The 16,811-nt window shown below is 42.7% G+C and overlaps 1 protein-coding gene across 1 annotated transcript in view; it reads right to left on the reverse strand.

Annotated features, from left to right (window-relative positions):
• Nucleotides 1-16,811, reverse strand: part of snx7 (sorting nexin 7) — a 34,180-nt gene that overhangs the window by 13,554 nt on the left and 3,815 nt on the right. Inside the window, exons 2-8 of the mRNA XM_076085433.1 lie at nt 15,626-15,811; nt 15,221-15,331; nt 14,400-14,558; nt 13,602-13,800; nt 12,934-13,133; nt 10,895-10,981; nt 3,336-3,488 (exon numbers count right to left, since the gene is read on the reverse strand). Of these exons, the coding sequence (XP_075941548.1) occupies nt 3,336-3,488; nt 10,895-10,981; nt 12,934-13,133; nt 13,602-13,800; nt 14,400-14,558; nt 15,221-15,331; nt 15,626-15,811 (1,095 nt within the window). The remainder of the gene's footprint in view (nt 1-3,335; nt 3,489-10,894; nt 10,982-12,933; nt 13,134-13,601; nt 13,801-14,399; nt 14,559-15,220; nt 15,332-15,625; nt 15,812-16,811) is intronic.

Raw genomic sequence — 16,811 nt, forward strand, 5'->3', positions numbered from 1 at the left:
ATGTTGTCCTCAGGACGGATTCTGCTCAGCACTTCCGTCAGTCTGGATTTCACATCGTCGGGGTTTGTAAAAAGTGACGCAAAAGACAACTTGAAATCAGATTAGAGTGGCCAGATTAAAATGGACAACACGGATTTGGGCTGGCAGTCTGAGCAAGGCCAGAGACTCCATTTTTGGAATAGTTTTTAGTTGATAGTTTTTCTTCCATTATTATTATGTTATTCATCAAAGAATGGGAAGCCATTCATGCAGCACATATATCTGCTCTTAACTTCTGAATGATCAAAATACCAACCTTTGAGAATCATTAACATTTCATTTCTGGAATCTTCAGAAGTACGAGCTAAACGTGTCTGTGGTAGAACTCATAAATATGCTGAGAGCATTAGCCTCATTTGTTTGTATTGCTGTGGATGTCCATGATCGTTCAATAGATCAGGCACAGGCAATGATACAAAGCTCAGTTTCTAACAAAATACTTTTGCCTGTATTTGAAAGGCTTTCACATTCAGAAGCCAAGAGCCCTTCTGGCTGCTTCTATATACGCATTTTCACATGCACAGTCCGACATGTGCACACACACCAGTTTGCTTGCTGGGGGCAAGGACACACACACACACACTAAATTATTATTAAGTCTACCCAAATGCCATTATGTTCTGATGCATTACCAGCACTAGAAACCCTGAAACAAGAAAGGCTGCCTGAACGAAAACGCTTCTATTTTGGCCTCTCACAGAATCAAAGTAGATACAAAACATGTCTGTTTTACACAGCATGGTCAAGAGTACACAGACAGTCACACAAGGTATAAGTGGATACCTGAACATTCCAGACATGAAGTTCATCACAAAGGGGTTGGATATGGTTGTGGTCAGGTCACTGTGCAGGCCAGTCAATTTCTTTCACAACAAAGTGGGTAAAACATTTCTTCAAGCACACTTTCATCCAAAATGTCATTTAGATTTTGCCATTTCAGATTCAGATTCAGCTCTAACTGTTCATCTTAAATGTTGATGTCTGAGGAGGTGAAACATTAAGTCAATGTGGATTTTCCAAGGATTTTGTCTTGGCCTCAATGTCTTTGGGTTTTTGACGGTTGGTCAGAAAAAAAGAAGACATAAATATGTTACTTTGGGCTCTGGGACATAGTGAGACATTAACACATGTCTAATTAGTGTTTTTCATAATCAGCAGATTTGAAAAGTCCTTTAACAGCTTTCCCAGGAATTACAATGTTGTACAAAGCTGGCAACCCTTTTTTCAGGCTGGCTGTCTGAGGAGGAATAAAACGTAACGCGCCGCTACCCTCTGCTGGCAGAGCTCCGGCCTTCACCACCAGAATACATCAAACAGAAGCATATTTATGTCCTCGCTGCATTCTGAGACTCCAGCGTGACTAACAAAACCTAAAAAAGAGTAAATGATGAGTACCGTAACAGCTTCATTGTTTCATTCTCCTCCTGCTGTAATGCTCTCCATCTAGCTCCATTGTTATTTTTCAACGTCTTAATTCCCCAACTGTCTCTGTTGGGCTGCCTGCTCCTTAATCTGGATATCGGATTGTCCCTTCCACATTTTGTTCCTGTTTCACTATGTATGCATCCATCCTCTTCTCTCCGGTAAATCCTCTCCCTCTGAGATTGAAACCAGGAAGGTTTTTGGTTCTGTTATTTTGTGCTGATTCCCAATAAAACCAGCAGTCAGTGTTCAATCAAAAACACGTTTACAGAGAAATAGCACAACTTGCTCTCAGAATTTGACAAACTTCTGCTCAAAGTCCACTTTGCAGCTTATTCTGGGGCTTTCCACTGCGTCTCATGGTCTTCATCAGCAGATGGCGTTGGCTCAGCTGTCATCACATGACCATATTAACGGGTGGTCTTTCATGCCTCTGTTCAAACATGATCTTTGGTGCTGGATGTGAACTCCATGAGAACAAACTCACTAAACTGATCTCCATGACAGCAGAGCAAACCTCCCCAGCTGATGATGACCATGAGATGTGGTGGAAAGCTAGGATGTGGACTTTGAGTTCAAATCTTGAATAAACAAAAAAAATATAATGACAATCACAAATTACATGAGTATCAACTCAAAAATCAACTAGGAGGCAACGTAAAATACTCCTACTTGTATTTAATTAAAATAATCAAATCAGAAAACCTGTTTTGTACCAGGCTGAGGACGAGTGAAATCTTGTAACATTAGTTGCAAGAAAGCCAAGATGGCGACGGCAGTAATCCAAGATGGCGACGGTCAAATCGCAGATCGAGGCTTCACAGCAGTCCACAAACCAATGAGTGACGTACCGTGTGTCTTAAACCTGCATTCTCTCTAATGGCCGTCAGGGGGCGACTCCTCTGGTTGAAAAAAGAAGTGAGATTGTATGGAAGTCTATGACAAAATGACTACTTCTGACTTGAGTTATTACCTTTAGTAAACATTTTAAACACAAGTTGCTAGTTTCAAGTCTTCTTCAATACAGCATGATGTCCATTTAGTAAATTATGGTCCATTTAGAGAAAAATAGGCATAAAGCAGGGTATGATTTAGGGCGGGGCTACATTGTGATTGACAGGTCTCTACCAGAGCCATATACGGTTTCTCTACATCACTTTACATGCAGTGGTCACTTGCGAATGCAACATTGGTTGCAAGAAAGCCAAGATGGCGACGGCAGTAATCCAAGATGGCGACGGTCAAATCGCAGATCAAGGGTTCACAGCAGTCCACAAACCAATGAGTGACGTACCGACGACTATATCAACTTTTAACATACAGTCTATGTTCTGAATGTATATTGATTCATGTGTCGTTTCTCCTCCTCTGTTCCGTTTATATATGCAAGGAGGCTGCAACCGCTGAGAGGTCACTTGTGTGTGCACTTTGTCATGGTCAGCCACCTGTTTTTTGGTTTACGTTTGGCGTCGTGCACCTGAAACGTTTGGAGGTCCAAAGTTGGAAATTTCAACTGGGAAATTCCGAGGTCCGACTTTGAGTGAAACACAGCATTACTCATCACTGTCAACTTAGACGCTGTGTACCACACAGTCTTCTAGCACCTCCAACACTCCATGCTGATGTGTCACCTTTCTTCCCCCATTCATAAGAAACCATTCCATTGATGTGTGAAGACTGATGATGGGCTTCTATAATTAGGAATTAGCTCCAGATGGAGCCCATCCTAACAGCTCATGTGTGCCAAATCAATAGACTCTTGGCTTCATTAAGCCTGGTCTACCCTGAATCATTTCCCTTTAAGTTTTAGAGCAGAGTTTTACAGTGCGATTCCATCTATAAACCGTTTTCTCTGGTCTCCATCGCCAGCTCACCTGCTCGTAGCAATCCACGTTCTTCTCAGCGGTGGATAGAAAGGCTGATTTGAGGTCAGATCTCATGCCGTTCTGCCAGCGGGACCAGTCTCCCTTCAAGGCGTTGTTGGACAGCTCCACGCGGTCCGCCAGTCCATCCACCTCATCCTGCAGCTGTGAAAAACATGAACCAAAAAACTGAACACTTTAGAACAAACGTCACAGTCTAACAAATACATTTTCTGTTTAGTAAAAATAATGTTACCAGAATAAACATAGTATATTGTCGGTTATTCAGAAATGGGAAAGCAATTGATTGTTTTGCTGGTCAAACTTCCGTCTGTTAGCTATTGAGTCCAAGTTTAAGGGGTTGTATAGAAGTCTATGAGACAATGACTCTACTTCTCTCTTGATTTATTACCTCAGTAAACATTGTAAACATGAGTTTATGGTCTCAATCTCTAGTTTCAAGTCTTCTTCAATACAGCATGATGTTCATTTAGTACATTATGGTCCATTTAGAGTCAAACAGACCATAAAGCAGGGGATGCTTTAGGGCGGGGCTACTGTGATTGACAGGTCGCTGCCGCTACCAGAGCATTATCTGGCGCCTCTACGTCACTCCTCCGTGTTCAAAATATGGTAACTTACTTTCATTGGTTGCCAAAAAAACAACATGGCGACAGTGGTATTCCAAGATGGCGTCGGCTAAATTGCCAAACTCGAGGCTTCTAAACGGCAGTCCACAAACCAATGAGTGACGTTACGACAGTGGCGGGCCGTCAGGGCCTGCAAAGCCTTCTCTGCTGGCCTAAACAGAATCAAAAAGTTATAGCCATTTTATAATTTAATAATTGTTCTTAAATACACTACATGTATTATAATTTATAAAAATATTTTTCCCATTATCCTATTTTCTCATTGCACAGCTACTGTCTTCCTCAGTTGCTCTGCTTCCAGTGCAGCTTGTTTTAAGTAGAGCTTTTATCCAATCAGATTTCACCTCTGTGTCTCTAGGTAAGAACAGAGGCCCGAGGCCTGCAGACTCACAAGTGCATCCATGTGCAGTTTAAGTGAATGGGGACGATATTGTTGATTGTCATAGTGTTCAACCAATCAGATCTTTAGTTTGACATGTTGGGCGTATTCATTGACGTGTCAGAGCCTGCTAGCTGGCCTATAGCTACGTCAGCATTACGTGCAGCTCAGTGTCCATGTACAGCTCTGCCGCGAGGTGCAGAGTGCGCTGTGATTGGTCAGTGGGCGAGCACGTGACTATCGTGATACGAAACTTAACAGCAGAGGCTTAGTCGGGTAGTGAATCACATCACGTGATGCAGCTCAGCCAATCAAATATGGGCATTCTGACTGAGTGAGATGTACCACACCATGACACAGGGGACTGAAACGAGGAAAGACTTTGCAGAGCAGTACGCTCAATGTTCAAGTTGTTAAAGTAAAATCTTAAGACAATCTCTGTAGGTCGCGGCTTGTCATTAAGGAATGATGGTGGGTCCCACAGCCAGAGCAGTTGAGAACCACTGTCCAACATGAGCGCAGAAAACATTATAATTTCCTGAGTTTAAGCTTTTTCATTTTCCAAATGCTCTAGCATTGATCAAACGTATTGTAAGCCTCGTACCGAACAGTTTAATACGAAGACGTATATAGTTACAGCCTTAAAATCGAATGATAGCGGTGGCGCCATCATGTGGTTATAGGTGGTATTTCAGCTGCAGGACAGCAGTGAAGGCCCAGGTATAAAATGCACGGCCCGCCACTGCGTTACGATAACTCCGTCCACTTCTTATGTACAGTCTATGGCTGCAAGTCATTACCCTTTCCTATCCGTCTCCACTATCAGCTTTCCGATAAGGCAAAAAAAAGACAAGAAAAGACTAAATGCAAACTTCACACACACTTCACTAAACTATTTAATTTCAATTAAAATCTTTACACACACTTTACAGTCCCATTATGCCCTTCAAGTGAGAATATTTAGTATCGTTTCCTCTGTCAATCTGTATTTTGGGTTCTATTAATTTATTTATGACTTTACATTAAGCCTTTAAGAATATTGCCGAGTTGGCCTCTTGCTCTGATAGCGTACCAAATCTGACAAATAAACCCGGACAACAAAGTGAGAGCAAATGTTCAATTTTTAATGTGTATGTGGCATTTAGAGCCGAAGGTAATTTGTTAAGCCTGTCCTAGATGGGCCTCGACACACATACACAGAACTCACACAAAACATTACGAAGCACACGCAATATAATAAAAAAATACTGTAAAATATAAATAAAAAGTACCGGATCAATCATGACTACATGAGTAATCCTTTCTTTAAGCTGCAATAGTCAATATATTTAGAATATATATTTTTTTTCAAATGACCATGTGGTCTATGAAAGTCTTCACGTTTGCCATTACTGCTAGAAATAAGAGTAAATATTGGCCTTGCACACAAATACGATTCAACATGATTGCTTTTGTTGCTCTGGGTCTGCTGGATGTAGAAATAAGCAACTGTTTGCTGCAAACACGTTCAGGTATTAACCTCCAGGTCTGAAATGTGAAGCCAATGCTAAAGTGCCTTAAACCTGCATTCTCTCTAATGTCCATCGGGGGCGACTCCTCTGGTTGTATAGAAGTCTATGAGAAAATGACTCTACTTCTCTCTTGATTTATTACCTCAGTAAACATTGTAAACATGAGTTTATGGTCTCAATCTCTAGTTTCAAGTCTTCTTCAATACAGCATGATGTTCATTTAGTACATTATGTTCCATTTAGAGTCAAACAGACCATAAAGCAGGGGATGCTTTAGGGCGGGGCTACACTGTGATTGACAGGTTGCTACTACGGCTTTGCTACCACAGCTTTGTTCAGAGTTCCGTTGTCTAAGAAGTCAGCTGTTCATTTTTTCTAGTCAGTCTTTCTTGCTTTAAGCATGTTTTCATTGGCAAAAATTAGCATCCCAAATACTATCACAGTTAATGTGACCTACGGATGCAGCTTGCTAACTGAGCAAACTAGTGCAGCTTAGCGGGCCTCGCTCCTCCCCAGCTCCACCCTCTCATCACAATATGGCCACTTCTGGCTCCAAAAAACCAAGATGGCGACAGCCAAAATGCTGAACTCAAGGCACACAAACGGTCCACAAACCAATGGGTGACGTGACGGTGACCACGTGCACTTCTTACATACGGTCGATGTAGTCTCAGTCTAGTTTACAGTCCGTCAACATTGTAAGGCTTTAATATGTCAATGATGTGTATACAGCTTGTCCTGCTGTGACTAAATACTTATACAATAACGTTAACGTGAAATGAATGTGGAATGCATACAACAATTTGCAGCATGGAGCAATAAGCATTCTCTGATGAGTCTAAATGTATGAAAATGTACTTTGGCAATCTTGCTAACATTTGAATAAAAGTATTTTTCCTTTTGTGTAGTTTTCCTCCTCTATGCATAAAGTTGGTACACTGCAGTCGAATGAGATGGACTTTGTGTTTAATTGTAATGGCTCATAGGTTTGTGGCCTACAGACCATTAGAGCAGAATAAGATAACCAATGGAGAATTACTGGAGCGCCGAACAAACACCCACTTTATCAAGCTGCCTTGGTTCCAGTGCCGAGTTAGCCTCACAGTAAACCAGAGTTATTAGTAGTTATTTGGTAATAACTATTAGGTGTATGTCAGCATCAATAAATGAGCAGTATGTACCCGAGACTGTATGAAGACCCTAAAGTATACATCCTATTAGCTCTCCTCAGGATGTTATCATGCAGCAGCATTCACAGAGCCTCAGCAGGGATTAGCAGTCTGACATTTAGACTGACAATAGCATTTACTCAAGTTCAATAAACAATGCATGCTGAACATGGGCGAGCGCACACACACACACACTCGTGTAAACTGTGGAGACCTCAGTGGCCTGCTTGTTACTGCAGTGATATCGATCCATCTATCGATCTCTGAAGAGATGGCATCTGTCTGTGTGTGTGTGTGTGTGGTTTCCAGTAGTAACATGAGAGCCAGGGAGAGTTTCAGCTCTGAAGCAGTGCTTACAGTGTAGTGACTGTATAATCTGACAGTACAGTAGAAATGCCTTCAGGTTACACTGAGGGGCCAATTCACAAAAGGATTGGGTGGCCTTTGCAGACGAAAAGAAACAATGTTAAATAGCGCGATGTGTTCCTGTCCTATTTGCACGTATTTAAATCCGGTAATATGCACATTATGCGCAAAATCTGCCTCTTTCTATGCAAATGAGCCTTATTGCAAATAAAAGTTCATGAGGGATTTGATTGGCTGTGTCGGAATAAGGTCTCCCTCTACACAAGTCCACTTCACTTATTGTCTCCTGTTTCTAAACAAACACAAAGGAGTTTTCTTTTTTGGCCTATATGAACATAAAGTAGTCAATTTACCAAGTTGATTTACTCAGCTGGGTCACAGTTACACCTGCAGACAAAGGACCGTATTTGACTTTTGCCTTCTTACAGACACATCGGTGTCCTTAGGGAAGACCCTGCAGGTGTATCGAGCAACGGCTGTCACCAGATAGATACCACCATGAAACTTCTGAAAGTTATGTTTAAATATGCAAATGACTCATTATCTAATGGTGACTTTTGTGAATTTAGGAGAAACCTACAGATACAAATCCAAGAAGTAGTAAAATAAACACAATTGTGGTCATTTTCTTATGTTATGGAAGCTAAATAGACCAAAATCTCAAAACTGAAAAACTATAATAGTAAGTTAATATGTAATAAGTAAAAGCCCGGCACTCTGAACCACACGACACAAGTGTGAATGATATTATTCATTTATCATCATTATTCACATTTTTAGTACTATTACTGCTTTTATTATTTATTTATTACATATTTTTTATCATTCCATTATATCCACTGCTGCTGTTATTGTAAACATTTTTATACAGTTACTTCTGCTATTATTAGTGCCACTACTATTGTTACTACTCTCATATGTATCAGTTATCTCATATGGAATAACTATGTTGTTATGTTGTTCATTCTGTACACATGGCATCTATCACACTTGTGTCCATCCTGATAGAGGGATGCTCCTCTGTTGCTCTACCTGAGGTTTCCTCTTTTCTTTACCCCGGGTTTTTGAGGGGGAAACTTTTTCCTGCTCTGATGTGAGGGTTCTGGGACAGAGGATGCCGCATGTGTACTGATTGTAAAGCCCTCTGAGGCAAATGTGTGGCTTTTTTTGGCTTTACAGATCAGATCAGATCTAATCGAATCTATATTTTATTTTAATCTAATCTAATTTAATCTAATCTAGATTTTATTTTAATCTAATCTAATTAATCTAATTTAATCTAATCTAATCTAGATTTTATTTTAATCTAATCTAATCTAATTTAATTAATCTAAACTAGTAAAGGTAACTGAATGTGCCTTGGTGAAACATACCTGGTTCCTCAGAGTGTGCTGCTACTTCAGAGCAACACTGCCCCCTCCTGGCTGCGTTGTGTCATAGACTCAGTCCGTCTTTGGTAGATTCACAGAAAAGGCTCCCTATTTTATTTCTAATAAAAAGGTCAAGATAATGTTTACAGGAGGCAGGAATTCAGTTCTGTGCTGTTGGGAGTTGAGAGATCCTACTGGTCAGAAGACTACAGTCTGTAGAGCAGATCTGACAGCAGTGTTAAAGACGCACATCGCCCCACAGTGATGATAATCAACAGGCGTCACATGACAGCTCAGTCATAGAATATGCCTCCCAGTTATGACTGAATAGATGCCACAAACCGGTTCTCTGTGCTGATAACGCTGCAGCCACACTGCTTTTATGGACACTTTCAATCAAACAGACTTGTAAATTATTACATATTTTTTCTCTATCTTATGTCCTGTACGACATACTTTGACCTGAAGGCAACAATAAATTAGGCTACAAGTTATGTATTAGTGTAGGTGTATTTTAGCATCGTAGCATGAATCAATGCACATTGTAAAGAATACAAACATTAAAGTAAATTAGACAGGGCCATTGAAAAGGTTGCTGATCCTGGTCTGACTTCATCTAACAGGTATATTATTGATGTGCTCGTGAACTAAAAACAATGAAATGACACACGGCGGGCTGCTAGACCGCTGCAGCTGCAGGGGCTAAATGCTGGCGGTGCTAGTGTCAACATTCACAAAAGGGGTAAATGTCCATACACATGCTTCATATTCATATAAGAAAGATGCTTTTTATGACTTCAAATAATGCCTAATGATCAACATGTATAGATTTCTTGCGACCTTTCTTCAGATTCGTCCCAACTTTACAACAAATAAAGGCTAGAAAACGTTTAAGACATTTGTTTTGGTCCAATGTCCAATATATGAGCATGTTTAGAGCGTGTTCACATGCAGGCACATGTTAAAATGTATTTTCTTCTTTTCATAATGCATGTCGTCCAACATCTATGGTATCAGTGCCACTCTCCCTGATGGAAGTGATCCCGTCGATACAGCAGCAGTAATACGGCCTGCAGAGAACACATGTATCCACCACAAAGAAGACTCAACCCAGTCCCATTAAACTGCACCCCGAGCACCGTTAATGAGAAATACCGTTTCTATCCGGTATCATAGGTGGCCTTCCGGATTCCTTTCAAATCAACATTTTCCCCACCTAACTAATACGTTAAATAAATGAAATGGAGGCCGAGCGAGAGCCGCTTTGTGTTTCCTGGCTCTCGTTCGGCGTGTGACCACGTCGTCTCTCTGACAAAAAAAGCGGTAACAAAGGCATCTCTTTGACATTTCCCTTCTCATTAGTGCAGATGTGTTAAAGGCAGAAGCAGACTGATACGCATAACAGCGCTCTCTCTCTCTCTCTCACTCTCACACTCACACACACACAGACACAGACACACACACACACACACCTAATTAAAGCAGGAATACAATACAAGTCTGTGGGGGGAAATCTCGGTCCTGCTTCTTAATTAAAACCTCACAGATGGATTTTGATATCAGCTGGGTGAGGGGGGATACACACCTGCAAATCCCCACCCACACACACACACACACACACACAAAGTTCTCACAGATCCAAACACCTCAAGTAAAAGTGCCTAAAAATAGCTCTGTCCTTTGCTCGCAAACTTTCCGTCTCCGTTCTTTGTCTCCTGACATTTTGAAGCGAGTCGCCATCCACTGAGGATGTAGGAATTTTCATTACGCCGCGATTAACTGCCGGGCTTACGGTGTGAAATAATATTGACAGCTCTTATTCCCACAGAGCTGAGGAACCACTTCCAAGCACCGAGCCTGGATATTTAGATAATCCCTCCCAGGAAGCCCCGTTTCTTCCCCAATATGAGCTGAGGGTGGCACCCCCCCCCCTCCCCCCTGGGAGAGGTCCCATCCCATGCTTCACTTTATTACACCTAATCTCTGGAAAGGTGACTGGGGGACACACAAACGCTCGGCTCAGAGGGACGCGAGGAGGGGAGGGGTGTGTGTGTGAGAGTGTGTGTGTGTGTGTGTGTGAGTGCCTGATTTTCTGTCAGTGTGTGTGGATGCGTTGTTGCACTTACCGCTTCTTGGTCCGCCCGTCTGGACGCCAGGGCCTCGTTCTTGGCTTGAAACTCGGCCTGGATGTTGTCTCTCCGTCTCATCACAGCCTAGGACAGATTTACACACAACAGATGAGTCTCGTGAGCGTTTTGAAGAGCGGTTCTGCGAATACGCTTAACGGACGATAACGCGCGTCCCTGTTGACCGAACAGTCCCAATGGGATAAACCCAGGAATGAGAAAATCAGGAACAAACCGGTCTTTGTGCGCATATTTGTTTGTGTTCCCACCACATCTAAAGGATTAGGCAAACCACACCCATAACAGACTACAAACACTGTGGCTTTGTAGGAGACGTGGTGACACAACAAGTGCTGTTAATGATGCAAAGGAGTCATGCAGAGCTGGAAAGAGGAAATACAACTCTGAGTCAATCACACACTCTGTTTATCACCATACTGATGGCTCTATGAAGGTTATGTCAGTCAGTGCGTTGGTCCTCCACTTTGGTCCAAACTGACATCTCAAACTTGTGTACAGTTATTAAAGTTTCCCAGAGTCCTGATGACTGTGGTGATCCCTGACTCTTCACTTATCCATTTAAAGGTGTAGCAGTTCGAGGGATCTGTTAGCAGAAATGGAACATGTAGTTTCTTTAGTGTATAATCACCTAAGAATCTCTGTGTGCTTACAATGAGCCCTTCATATCTACACAGGTAGCAGGTCCTCTTCACGGAGTTCGCCATGTTGCACCGTTTCTACAGTAGCCAAGAACGGACAAACCAACCACTGGCTCTAGATGGGCCCTTTCACATCAGTGCCCACAGTTCTCCTACACGCATGGCAAACAGGAGAAGTTTCAGTCGGTTGCAATCTGCAACCTCACCGCTAGATGATACCAAAGTATCATCACATCCACAAGATGGATTGGCAACGTTTCATTCGTCTTCCCTCTTGAGGATGATTTGGTATCACGTTGGTGATCAGCACATTTTCCATCCTCAGGTCAAAATGTTTATTTGTCCAACTCTTTGGTTTGTGACTAAAAACCTGCAACACTAATGACATTCCCATCAGGCCCAGCTTTACTTTCTGTTCAGTGCTTATTGATTCCAATGGCAGGCCCACTGTGTTAGTGGCTTTGGGTTTGACTAAACAAAGTCCAAAGTGCAGCACTGTTAACTTCCTGGTCAGGGTTTAGGGTGTCTGGCACTAGACACCATAGCCAAGGGACTGAATCTAGAGTCTGGTTCATCAGGTTAGAACACCGGTAAGATCCCTAAAAAGGTCCATGCAGTGAATTGAGTCTTCACCACTGGGTCGTTACAGTCAGAGGTCTGTAAGTAGAGATGCCCCGATTGATCGGCTGTCCATTGTTATTGGCCGATAGCCTTGGCTAAACGGCTAACGTCAATGGAGGTTGCAGTGATCAATGTTATGATGCGTTCAAGCACCACTCAGTAAATATCTGTCATATTGGGCAAAGTCAATTAAAATGCTATCATGACGTGTTTAAATGTAGCTTATGGTGAAAAACTTAAAAATATACAGTCGTTTAAAGGACATGTATTCATATAAATATCAAAAGGATATTAGAGAGGGAAATATGACCCGTTTAACTTCCCTGCACCAGCCTTATAAATCTTATAATACATAAATACATCTCTTCTTTTTTTGAATCAAAGCAAATATTTAGAAAAAAATACAATAATTTATTTCTTGATTATTCGATCACTATAGATGACAATAACAAAGTAAAAGAAAACATTGCCAATTTTGGACGGGTTACACCGACTTCAGGACAATTGAAAGGATTTAGCGCGACAGTGGCAAAAGAAAGTGAGCCTTGAATACCAGCTGCTATGAGTATGGGTAGATATGGATCATTGATGATGGGCAGAGAAAAAGCTATCGGGGCATCTCTATCTCCAAGTAGAGGAGGCTGTGCTCCTTTTTGACCTGTTGATCAGAGCTCTATCGACGATGGCTTCATTGTTATCGTTTTCTCCATTCACCACGTACATTTGAGTACACGAGCTAGAACGGGCCCCTGGTCTCACCTTCAGGGTCTCAGTGCAGAGGACGTACTCGTGCAGAGCGGGGACGAGGACTTCAGACAGATGCTGGATCTGCTCTTCCGATTCCTTACTGCACCGCTCCACACAGCTGGCCACGCCATTCAGGGGCGCCGCCAGCTCCTCCTCCGACTCCGCCCACTGGGCGTAGGTGGGACTGTACAGCTTCAGCTCATCAAAATATTCTGGAGGGAACAGAGGAGACGTTGAGACATAAACCAGCTGGATGGATTCAACGGTTAAAAAACACAACTTGGAATTTGTTTATTCAATATCAGAGGGAACTGACCAGGGCTGGCATGTAACTAAAAACATTTACTTGAGTATTGTTCTTAATGCTACTACAAGGAACTTTAATGTTGATTTTGGCGGCCGCTGTGGACTACAGTGGTCGTGTTTCCGAGCACCAGAGTCCCTACGGAAAACCTCTCATTTTACTGCAGCAGGGTCTGACTCATCTATTTATCAGTAAATGTCAGATTTGAAATTGTTTTTGTACAATCTTTCATTTTATATCTTAATTTTTAATCGTTATTCCTTTTTTCCCCCCGACCTCAAGACATTTGGCCCTGCTTGGTTCCGACGCAGTATTTCTGAGTCTCTGCGGAGCAGACATAGTGTAGATGAACTCCTCGGTGTGTCTGTTGGAGTACCTCTCTGTTCCTTGATGATCCTCTGGGTGACTTTGTCCACGGAGCAGATCTTGCTACTGAAGTCCTCCACGTAGTCCTGCATCACAGTGAACTCCTCCGGCCGGCTCCTCAGGCCTCGCACCGAGTTAGCCACGGCCCTCACCGTCTCCCCCATCCTGCTCAGGAAGCCTGGGCCCTGTTTCTTGTGAGACAGCAACTCCTGCCGGGGGGGGGAAGGGGGTCAAACACACCACGGCTTTAATTAAGCTGTGCATCAACGCTGAGTTCACAAAGGTTCACACTGGTCTAAATGCATTTCATACAAGGCGATCTATAGAGACCATGAATAAGATGCCTGATTGGGGGAATGAAGCTGAATGAAGAGAGAATTTCTGTTGAGCAGCAACTATTTGGCTCCAAGAAATCAAACGGCTAATATTTATGTAGCTTAGTGGCAAATAATACCTTTTGCTCAAACGTTCTGCAAGCTTGGTTACTTATTGATACACTTGTTTTCTTTCTGAGAGAGAGATGAGAAGATCGATATCATCAGTTCAGAGTTGAACTGAGCTGGACGTGGTTAGCCTAGCTTAGCATAAAGACTGGAAGCAAGGGGAAAACATCTAGTCTGACTCCGTCCAAAGATCAAAAATACCCCTACCAACATCTCTAACACTCACTGACAAACACATTGAGTATTTTACACTCAAAGTAAAGCTTTAGCAGTAAAAGCAACTTCTTGATCTTTGGGAAATGGAGTTCTAGTGTGTGTGTGTGTGTGTGAGAGTGTGTGTGAGAGTGAATGAGAGAGAGACAGACCTGTGCTGTGAGGAAGACTTTGAAGTGCTGGCTGTTAGACAGTATGGGATGCACGGAGATCTTGTTGAGGAAGCGGTGCAGGGCTTTCCTCCTGGTGTCGATGAAGTCGTGGTTGAAGCGCTCCACCATGCCCTTCATCACAAACTTCTCTGGCAGCGGCTGAGGACACAGCGAGACAAGGATTCAGCCGCTATTGTGTGCGATAGGTCGTACGTGTGGCATGTATATGGCGTTGCATTAATCTCAAAGCTTGTACATAGAAACCAGGCATGTGCATGGGATACGACCGCACATAGCAGTAGCCGGGAGCGGAAAGGTATCCTCCCGGGGAAGCATTTCTGCTGCGCATGCACAAATGAGTCTTTAATCATGAAATTGAAATGTTTTCTGAGGTGCCTGTTTTCAAAAGACGATTAATGCGTTAAAAATGCATACGCAGGTATGTGAATACATACTCTTATGCAGGTGTGAGTATGTATGTTTATGCACATGTGGATATAAACATTCATGCAAGTGTGTAGTAAATGTGTTTATGCAGGTGTGTGAATATATATGTGTGTGCAGGTGTGTGAATAAATGTGTTTATGGATATTGTCAATATGTTTATGCAGGTGTGTCAGAGGAATGTCAAAAGTGTCTATTTTAAAATATTATTTCAAAAATGAAATATGTAAGTTTCTGGAAAAACCAGAGGAATCCTAGATGGAAAGATAAATTTGGAAAATGGCTGGCGGTGATGTCAATGTGTGACTTGGTAAATGAGCTGAAACATCTCAGCCTGCAGATGTGTCGAGCAGCTGGTGTGGTGTGCTGATACATACATGGACAATGAGTGTCGGGTGGTTTTCTTCCAGTTTGCTTCGGAGCCACAGGAAGTCCTGGTAGCGCCGGCGTACCTCGTACTCACTGGAGTCAAACTCGCCCCGTGTAGTCTAGAGAGAGAGAGAGGATACAAATCAACATGAAGCGTTATTCCTGGTATCCCTTACTTACTTGATTTGTGTAAAATGACGCACAAAAAATACTGTTTTGAACAATTAACGTTTAAGGGGTGTAACAACACATTATGCAACAGCGCTGCATTATGTCATAACTAAAAAAAACTTTCTTGTTGCCAAAAGCCGTGAGATGAAGATGAAAACCCCAAACATCTCTGGTCCCAAAGGAAGGTTCCCCGTCCTAAGACCAGCAGAGACGGGGCACCGGCTAAATAAGGACCTGCTCACCTTGGTCGCCACCCTGTACATGATGAAGGTTTCGATGGCAGTGACGTGGCTCTCTGGGTTATCGACGGTGATGAAGATGTCTTGGGCGTCGGCATCCTGCTGCTGCTCCTCCTCCTCCAGTCTGTACTGGTTGACCATGGAGCTGGGAGAGTTGGGCATGGGACTTCCATCTGCCAGCGATGTGTTCTGGACCAATGAGAGGATGCCACTGTGAGTCATGTTATTAGCAAATGCGAGTTCTACAAGCTCTGTCACTTTTCCCAAAGTGGCCGCTGTTCTTAGAAAGTGCAATGTCAAGCCATGTGCTCCGAGCTAGCTAACCTAGCTGGTTAGCATGCTCGTTCACTGCGACACCACACATCTTTGACATCACGTCTAAACCTCTTCACAGTCTGGTGAGAATGTTTGTTCGTGTATTAATGTTTAAAACTAACATTCTGGTCAGAGCTCACATGTGGCACCTTTAAACTAGATTGAGAGATGTTCTGCACTTTCTGTCAGGACGCAAAATAAGTTTGTAGAAAAAACATTTTATTACACGTTGAACAAAGCTCGAAATAGAAGAAAAGCTGAGGAATCATAGACTGATCTACATCTTACAAACGTTCAAAAACTGTCCTTAAAAAGACTAGTATTAGTTCCTGTGGCTCATTAACGTCTTTGTGTGCATTTTAGTTCTCGAGTTATGGCCAAACAGTCGGTATTATCAGTTATCACCAGCGCAAGTGTACGTGTGTGCCAGATTTGAAGAAAGTCAGCCATTCCTGAGATACCGTGCACACAAGAATGGACCGGTTGTACGGACGGACAACCAGAAAACATAAAGTCTTTCAGCAACGGCTGTCCTCAGCGCCAACCAAGTGGTGTGGTGAAGAGATGCAAAAGCAGGAAATCAATGCAAGTGAAGCTTTTTCCTTATTTTGGAGCGGTCGAGTGACATTCTTTCCACAGTGCTTTGATGATAAGTAGGCTTCCCCTCCTCAGTCATGGTAAACACCATCAGAGCAAGAACCCTAAGAGTTCTAAATCCTGTTGGCTGCAGTGTCTAATTAATAAGTCTGTCCCCTGCTGGCTGATCCACCATAATGGAACTGAATGGAGCCTCCGTTGATCTTAGCCTTTAGCTCCTTTATAAGCAGGACTGTGCTTGTGGAAAGACCCCAGATTTACTGCGTATCGGCCCCTG

Source organism: Anarhichas minor, unplaced genomic scaffold (genome assembly GCF_050575085.1).
Source record: "Anarhichas minor isolate MPS153535 unplaced genomic scaffold, ASM5057508v1 ptg000155l, whole genome shotgun sequence".
In the NCBI taxonomy this organism is placed as follows: domain Eukaryota; kingdom Metazoa; phylum Chordata; class Actinopteri; order Perciformes; family Anarhichadidae; genus Anarhichas; species Anarhichas minor.